The sequence below is a fragment of the Drosophila tropicalis genome, unplaced genomic scaffold, assembly GCF_018151085.1.
Source record: "Drosophila tropicalis isolate 14030-0801.00 unplaced genomic scaffold, ASM1815108v1 contig_593, whole genome shotgun sequence".
Classification (NCBI taxonomy): domain Eukaryota; kingdom Metazoa; phylum Arthropoda; class Insecta; order Diptera; family Drosophilidae; genus Drosophila; species Drosophila tropicalis.
In genome coordinates this window covers 5,374,721-5,384,075 of record NW_027173070.1, presented here as the reverse complement: position 1 = coordinate 5,384,075, position 9,355 = coordinate 5,374,721, and the positions used below count along the sequence as shown (strand labels likewise).

At 36.9% G+C, this 9,355-nt stretch overlaps 1 protein-coding gene across 1 annotated transcript; it reads right to left on the bottom strand.

Moving 5' to 3' along the window:
- Positions 1-683: 683 nt before the first annotated feature.
- LOC137577133 (uncharacterized) lies at positions 684-2,184 on the bottom strand. The gene is made up of 2 exons (XM_068290525.1): positions 2,090-2,184; positions 684-2,005 (listed from the first exon to the last, which is right to left on the bottom strand). Exons 1-2 carry the CDS (start codon positions 2,142-2,144, stop codon positions 729-731), a joined length of 1,332 nt encoding a protein of 443 aa, XP_068146626.1. The 5' UTR covers positions 2,145-2,184; the 3' UTR covers positions 684-728.
- Between the last annotated feature and the right edge of the window lie 7,171 nt (positions 2,185-9,355).

The window sequence follows — 9,355 nt, the reverse complement described above, 5'->3', positions numbered from 1 at the left end:
CTGTTTACGATCTGCACACGGGTTAGAGGGAGTAAGGTTATAAAAACTCGAGTTTTATTTCTTGGTCTAATGAGGCCAAAAGCCTTATCCAAAAAAAGGGTTACATATGCCAACCCCCAAAAAACAAAATGTTTAGTCTATTAAGTTCATAAAATTGTCAAGCAAAGCTCAAAAAATGACTCTGAACGAGCTTACTGAAGGTGGTAAACACACACACACACATGTGAGGTTCGGTTGTGGCACTGTAGCAATTATCAAAATTGCAATTCAAGTTTCACTTTTTATTTCCTCTTATTCCACACGAGTTTATTGTCATAATGTAAATTACATGAGAGAAAAAGCAACACCTGCTTGGAATAATAAACAATTTAACTTAATAGTCTATTGAAGCATATGAAACTAATGGAACTCTATAGTTTGGCACCAAATTTGAACTAAAGAAGCGTAAAATTATAACTTAAAGAGGTTTTTTTTTGTTTTTTGCATTTTAAAGATATGATTTTCTCTGTTGTGTTTAGACTTTCTTAAACTAACAGAACAAGAAATATTCAAAAAAATTCATAAATCGTCATTTTTATTGGCATTTCAGTAATTTCCTATTATTTCTTCTCATACTTAATGAAATTTAACTCCTTTTTATGATAAGATTTAAACTTCAAAGATAAATAAAAAAAACGGTTCTTTAATATTTTTTTTTTTTAACAGGTGCATATCAAGATTTTATTGATTTAAAATTGTTGAACATAGTCAGACCACAACTCGTTGACATATTGCACCATATTTATGCTTGGTTGTAACTTAGCAATTCGTGGAAGGTTTCCATAGGTGATAATTAAACTCCTAATTTCACCCATCAAATGAGCATCAGCCTTCAAGACAAATTTACAGGTCGGAATAATGTTTTGCAAGGAGATGACTCGCCATTTTGTTTGGTCGTCGATGTTCTCTTTGAAAGTCTGAACATCTAATGCTCCATCCACTGTGGAAGTTATAGATTCACTTTCAGCGAATTCTGAGTTGCTATCTCGATTACTAGAGCTTGATTTAGACGATCCACTTACACCACCACTGAATAAATTCCATTTGGCTTGGAGTTTTACTTCCATACTTCTAAGCCGACTGCTTTCCTTTGAGCTGCTATTTTCGGTTAAGAGTGTAGTGATGTCTAATCGTCCGCCAAGAATGAAGCGATTCGTTATGTACCAACCATATTCGTTTAATATCTTGATGACTTTTTCTGCGCGTTCTATATTGGAACGCGTTTTCGCTTTGTCGGCAGCCTTATAGAGTTTGTTTAGAAACCCTCGTTTTACTTCGATTTGATCCTCATTAATCAAGAGTTCTGTTTTCTGGCTTAGAAGCGATACAAGACCATATCGAGTTTTAGACTTCGATTCCGATGCAGAACTTTGTTGATTGGAGTATTGCGCGCTTCCAGAAACGATGAATGCAGAAATTTCAGCGGAAAAACTATATTCTTGTTGGGATTTGGACGTTGAGGAGTGCGTTACTTCTACAACTCGTTTATCAAAAGAAATGCTTGGTGAGGGATCATTTTGCTCTGGTTGATAGCTGTCAGCGAATTTGATTGGAGACCAGCTACCCAATTTGAAAAGCTTTGTACAATCGTCGTAAATGAGTCCTTTCATGAATCTCCTGGTGAGATTTTGATCCGACGTATAGGAAGTGCCCACGTAAAAAGTATATTGAACGCTACTTGGATCTTCATTATTCGTCACATCAATTACTTCACACAAAGGCGTCTCTAAAAGAACAGCAGAATAGGTATTGCCACCGTCATTGATGGAAGCGGTATGTAAACTCAATGATAACTTTTTCTCATCGCTAAGATAATGCAAAAATTGGTCCACAGTTTTATTCTCTACGTCTGCGATATTCAAAAAAACAGCCGATTTTTTGCCATGGCTCAAATCATGAACGGAGAGCATAAAGTTTTCAGACTTTATAAGTGAACAATTTCTTAGAGGTCGAGCGGCCACATCATCTAAAACAAATGATAAGCATTAATTGAAACTTATTTGTAAAAATAAATATGAATAATTAACAATAAACATATGAAAATACTTACTTTGTGAAAATAGCTTGGAACTTAGCAAAATAATACAAAATATTGTAAACTTCATTTTACTAGAGTTTAGACAAAAGACATCCAGCTAAGTCGCTTGTATGGATGATACTGAAACGTTCCGTTCCTATAAAGCAAAAATTTGTATTTTCATATTTATTGGCTTATCGCATAATTCTGAGAATTCACTCTTAATCTATCTCATTCACATATACGCAAAAACAACAACAGGATGGGACTTAATCTCTCTTAAGTCACAGACGGGGCAGAATGGTAATAAGTAAATGCAATTTAATTGGTTTCGACATTAAAAGTCTTCATTTTGTTGGGACCGGATGCAGCTCTTGAGGTTTCAGCAATGAAATTAACGTCTTCAATATTAGTTATAACACAGTTTTTTGTTGCTGTATTAATTGATGGAGCTCAGTCATCGGTATCGATTTGCTTTGAAGTAGATGGCAGATATGTATATAATACTTTTAATTCGGAAGCTGTTTCATATGAAAAAGCTCGTCGTGTTTTAAATCTTTCATCCTCGGACTATTTTCTAGACGATGGATTTATTCTTGAGCAAAGAAATGAACGTCGGAGATTAGTCAATCAAGAAGAATGCAATAAAGTGTTTAGCAAGAATCAAAATGCACCAATAACCATTCAAATCACTGATGATGAACAAATAATAACTATTACATTACAAAACGCTGCCAAATTGGATACAGTGCGTGCTGAAGTGATGAAATCATTGCCTGAGCATTATAAAAATGAAAAATGTGCCGATTTATATTTCATCAATAAAGAAGGTTTCGAAGTTCCGAGAATCGATGAAGCACAAACTTCATTTCAAAATATTTTATCAGCCAATTCGACGATTACATTAAAAAATAGATTTATCCAGAATCGAACAGATGTGGAAATTGAATGGCTCTTGGAAAGTTGGCTAGTTCAAGTTAATATGCGTGCCTCTTTAAGTGATTTACGCTATTGGATCACTAAGCCGCTCAATTGTCCAAACCTTAAGATCCCCTTGAAGCTACCCGATAAACCATTGTTCAATATTAAGAACAATGAAAATAGAACCAGTTGGCTTGCCAGAGATAAATACGCAGAACTTGAAAAAATACCAGAATTTAAACAAATAGAAACCTATTCAACAGCATTGACTGCACCGTTACGTCAAGAGAACGTTTTGGCCATTGAGCATTATGTTTATAACACGAAATCATTGAACAAAAAAATCTATTACGTCGACGTTTCCGAAATAGAACAAACATCTTTTGCTGGTTCAAAAACTAAGGAATTCACTGGATCCAATTTCAAAGTCAAAGTATTATCCAGGGATTCAGAAGATAAAATACTTTTGCTATTGAATAATGTGCGATCAACAAACAGGCGAGCCTTAACCTGGGATAATGTTGTAATAGCAACCAATAATACGCGAGCAGCCATTTCAGTAGAATTCCTCAATCATCGCGATACGTATCTATATGATTGCAAGTTATTCGATTATGGAGCCAAATATAAAGTGCATTATCTTATGGATTATAAGTCTTATGGAAGCAAATGTACCTTTGACCATATTGGCCGCCTGACCGACGCTAGTGAATTGATCTTTAATAAGGAAACTGTCATAGAAAGCGGCGAGGATCTCACAACATATCGATATGAAATTGGCATGACTATGACTCCCTATCCTGAGGATCAACATAGATGTTCTAGTTATCGTCGTCGTAGGAGGAGGAGAAACGTTAAGGGGGGCAACATAGACTTAAATGAAAAGCAAATAACAATGGGTAACATTGGCAAAGGAAAACACAAAGGTGATATATCAAAGCGTGTTGGATGCAGTGTGAGAAATAATGATTTTACTGAAAATAATAAGATAACTTTTCATTTGAATGTGTTTATTTTTAAATCACGTGAAATAGCTGAGAAAATCATTGGAAATATTCCAGTCATTTAGATTGCACTGTGTAAAATTATTGTACATATAATATAACCATACACTTCTAGAGATAAATACATACAATAAAGACAGTCATAAATAGCTTACAGTTTCAAAGTGTTCAAACATTAAATAAAAGTCAACATTTAATCATGCTTTTATTAACTTTCCTTTATGCCGTTGTGGTTTGTTAATCTTGTTTATTTATAGCATTGTTCCTATATACCTTTATATATATATACATATATGCTTATCAAAAACATAAAGTGTATATACATACAGAAGAATGGCTTACATTTTGTGGTTTTCCCACTTTATTTCTTATTCCTATAACGCCACGATTCATTGAATCCATTATTTTTGCCTTATCATGCCTGGAAATTATCTCAATTATACATAGCACTAGCTGTTGAGAATTTTATTTTCTTACTTAAATTTAAAAAAAATAAATGTTAAATTTCTGGGATATCGTTTTGTTTAAATCTTATTAAGCCTGCAATCGCTTAAAAGGTTTAAAAATCAATCGTCATAATATATTCATGATCAGCTTGAGAAGCTGAGTTCATATAGCAATGACCGTCTGTCCGTCCATCCGTCCGTCTGTGCAAATCAACTTCACGCTGCCATCTTAAGAGCTATCGGGATGATATTTGAGATACCGGAGAGATAAAGTATGAAAATTGTCACTAAATCATATAACTATTTAAGAAAAATACCTTAAGATATTGGAGTATTCCTATGATATTCACTATTATGATAGTTTTGGATATAAAACATCAGATCACAAAATTTCAATCAGATCGAATAAATAGAACACAATCACAGTCAATATAAATCGGCTCTGCTCAACTAGCCTACGTCATTGTCTGTGCATTGATGAATTGATGATATTATGATATTATGGATATTATATTATATCATTTAATTTCATTACATGCCTATTTTTCCTATATTATTATATTTCTTTTAAAGCAAACTACATACATATGTATGTATACATTTCAGAGTTTAGATTTATTATATGGGTTAATAGCTAAGATATTACTTTCGTAAATCGTATATTAGTTCGCATTTAGAGTTAAGTTTTTGTATAATATAAATATACAGTAATCAAATTGACATATTATTTACTCTTTAAACATTTGTGTTTTACTTATGTTTATTTTTGATAATCATGCATTTAAATATTTTTATTTATGCCTAACTTTGGCATTAACTAACCGCTGAAGCTGTCAGTGTCTCTCTTTTGGTATCAACATATTTCCATTCCCCGTGATGTCTACTCTCTTCTTTCCCTACCCTTCCACTCTACCACATTGTGCCATTGAAGCGTGCGTTTTGTGTTTTCTGTCTAACCAAAGCGGATAATAAAGAGGCGTGGTGGGGGAGAAAGGGAACCGAAACTGGTCCGATCCCTGGGTCCCCGGCTGGCTATGTTAGTCTTTGATTTGTCACACCAAAGCGAGCTTTTCATGGCAAGCTGTCAGAGTGAGTTTTCCTTGCAGTTGTCTCCCCTCATCATCCTTCCATCTTTGCCATCGTCCCTTTCTATCTGCCTCGGACAGGGGACGAGGCCTGAGCGGCGGCATTTCACTGAGATTGTGCCTGTTCCATGTCCAGTTTAGCCGTTGGCTGATTTTTGATGAAAAGTTTTCAGTTTCCACATTATTCCCACCCAAAACCCTCACTCCCTACTATCATCTCACTTGCCGTTGCTGTTGTTGTATTTTGCGGTTGAATAAAGCTTGCATTTTTTTCTCTGCTGCCGTTTGGTTTTTCCCCTCCATTCTTTTATTGTATGCCGCTTCTTTTCTTCTTTCCTTTTATTGTTGTTGTATTTTAATTTTGCACAAATGGAAAATAATAATCAAGACAAATAATAAAATGGACGCAGGCGAAAAGGTGTTGGCAATGGCAACAAATAAAACCAAGAAAATGGTAAATGAGAGGATGCAGAAGGGGCTGAACTCGAACCCAAAGCCGCCGACCCTTACTGGGAGAGGGAGTTGAGGGGGTGATGGCGGAGAATTGGTTGGTTGGGGCGGTAACTTTAGAGGGTTGCGCCTGCCCGCAGCAACTCATGGCTTTGTTTCGAGTGATTCTCAACAAAGCGCAGCATGCACTTAATTCTCTTTGCACACATGAGATGAGTTGAGGACCAGAAGTATGGAGCAGTAGCAGTAGGAATTGGGAACCCGGAGAAACAAAGATGCAAGCAGATAGACAGAGACAGAGAGAGAGGGAGAGACATGTATGACAGGCTTTTTATGCCTAAGTATCTTAAGTTGTCAACTCGAAATACAAAAAAAAAAAAAAAAAAAAGGCGAAAGAAAATCCTTTAATTTGCAGTAAAATGTAAAACGTAACGCCACAAGATGTCAGGACGAGTTGGCGGATAGCGCGGGGGTGAATCTGTCTCAGTGGAGGCAACAAGTCAGCCTCAGCCGTACATTGGACTTTGCCACTTGGCATGCGAGCCTCAAGGTATGCAGTAAATTAAAATGCAGTGACATAAACAGGGTGAAGAAGTTGAAGAAGAAGCAAAAGGGGACACAGATAAAGTGAAGAGGGGCGGGCAGCGGCGGGGCAGCTAAATGACATGCTCTCCATGCATGAGGGTTGCACTTTCTTTCTGCACTTTTCACATTAAAAAACTTTTGCCCGCAAGGCAAAGAAGCAAGAAGAAATGCCAAACTGAACTTGGGTTTTGACAGGACATACACATACACATGCTAGACACACACAAATACACATACCCACGCTTAGTAAAGTTACATTGCATTGAGCTTTGATTTGCTATGTGCAAAAGTTTCTTTACTTTCTGTTCAACTCCTAAAGCACACCTCGTGTGTGTGCGAGTGGGTCTTCTTGCTCTCTTTTGCATATGAATAGCCAAGCATAAGCAGTGTGGTAGCAATGTGACTGGGCCCAGTGCTTATGGCCACGTTAATGGCAAACTAAACTTTACAAACTTTTGCTCTCGTCCTCGACGCATGCATACGTAATAAAAGGTGTAAATGAGCAAAAGAACCAACAGGCTGGCAGCCAGCAGCCATCATAGACCTCAACGTAGGTGAAAGGTGTGCGGGCAAAACAGACATCATGGTCTTACGCCTTGGTTACCCCACACACACACCTCACAAGGGCCACTTTGCCAACTAAGAGTTGATGCAAGGGTCCTGCTATGACAATGGTTCAAAATCAATTTAAATGGCCCTTGAAAGTATCATTGTTAAGATAGAACAACTGACTTCTTGATAGATGAAGTTAGTTAGATCTTGAGACTAATTAAATAATGGATCGATCATAAAGATGTTTTCTTTCTATTGGAAAATTATTATACATAGAAGGAATTTGTTCTGAAAAGCTACAGAGTTTGATCGAATTGAAATTGTATTCACTTTATTGCTTAAATTAAAAAAAACAAACAAACATTCAATTTAATAACTTCGCTATGATTTGAAATCAGCTAATCCTTTGTTGCGCACTTACATGATTTAGATTACTGAATTTTTTCTGCAGTACATTTGAGCTTTCTAATCCATGGTACCTTATGGGGATTTTGTGTATATTAAACTAAATTTAGCGTCACTTTGAATTACGGACAACTGCAAGGACGATGACGATGACTTGCCTGCTACCACAATACAACAGATGTGGGCAGCAGCAGCAGCAGGTGAGGTTACAGAAGTAGCCTTAGCCCTGGCAGCCCGTGTAAGTGGATGTAGATGTGGATGTGGCAGTGCACCAGCGAAGGGAATATAATGCGCTGCCATAGCAAGGACATCATGTTTGCAAATTTATGTAGTTGTAAGTTGCTGCTGGCTGCCAAAAGGAAATGGTAGGAAAAAATATATGAAAAATAGCAGAAAATGTGCGGGCGGGCGAACAGAAAACAGAATGGAAAAGAAAAAAAAAGGGGCGGAGTGCGAAGTTCGAGGCGAGCGACCATTCAAAAAGGGGCGAATGGAATGAAATGCTGCTGCTGTGACAAGCTCGGACGCGTTTAAAGTGCAATTAGCGCACGTAATTGTAATCGAGTTGGCCGACGCCCAAGCAGAACTTAACAGGACGCGCAAGGGGAGCAATGGTAAAGAAGTGGTTAAAGTAGCGGCACTAAGCCTCGCGGCTGCCACTCGGCTTCCGGCAGGTGCCCCGGCTGGTTGCGAATACGAATGCGACTTTTTAAAGGCAACCAGGGAGCTGTAAATAAATTTGGCACTTAATCATATTTACGGATTTTGTGGGCATATATTTATTTATGTGTCCCATAGTGCCCAAATCTGCCTACTACTTATTTCGTCCTTCTTGTCGTTGTTGTTTGTTTTCTCCTATTTTTTTTTTTTTTTTTTTTTCTTCTTCATATTTTTCGAGGCAATTTACGCGCTTTGAGAAGGAAGAGAACTAGATTTGGAGTGTTGCCGGCGTGGTTGGTTCTTTGGGTTGGTGGGTGTGGCTAACAGCTAGCCAATTTGGGCTTATTTCAAGTGTCTCCAACAATGGCGTAGAGTCGCAAGCGCCTAATTATGCGTCTCACAATGAGCGGAATTGAAAACGAGAACCAGCATCAGCATCCAAATCGTGAATCGTAACATTAGCCAAGTTGTTCACTAATTGGATGGAATTGTGAAGGTCTCAAAGGAGTGGCAATACTCCAGATGATGATGACCTTCTTCGGTCCAGCCACCGCCCCAACAAAGAACCCACAAACATTAGATTCCCATTGTTTGACAACCAACATGATACCCTAATAAATTTTAAATTTTTTAAAAGTATGTAGAATATTATTTGTTAAACGAATCTCAAGAATCTCTGATACACCAAAACCATAATTAAAAGACGAATAAAAACCGACAAACATAACAAGAACATCTGAACATTTTGTTTTGTTTTGTTTCATATTGCTAAAATTTCTTATTGAAAAATACATTTTTTATTCCACTGCTTTGTGGTTTAGTCAATGCGGTTGCAACTTTAATTTATTTAATTGTGGTTGCGATTATTTATTTACAAATTTTCAATATCATGGATAAGAGAAAACTGTTTTACTTTTTACTAGGGAGAAACCTTTTAGGAGCAAATCATCATGTTCCCCTTTACCTTCTGTTTCTCAGTGTCTCTCTTCTGGTGTCTCTCGATATTTGTCACATTGTTTATTTGCTACTATTGTTGCATTTGTGTATTTGTGTTTATATTATTGTTAAGTGCTGCTGCTGCCGATGCTGTATCAGCAGGTAGGCAGACAGAGAGTGGGTAAAAACTGTCACTTGAATGCATTTTCATTTACACCTTATTACATCTCTCTCTCTCACTCTGGGCATCTCACA

Bases quoted from the DNA above. Each gene is read 5' to 3' on its own strand.
- LOC137577133 (XM_068290525.1), bottom strand. From the start codon at position 2,144: ATGAAGTTTACAATATTTTGTATTATTTTGCTAAGTTCCAAGCTATTT. The intron at 2,006-2,089 runs GTAAGTATTTTC...CATTTGTTTTAG, and splicing joins TTCCAAGCTATTTTCACAAA to ATGATGTGGCCGCTCGACCT.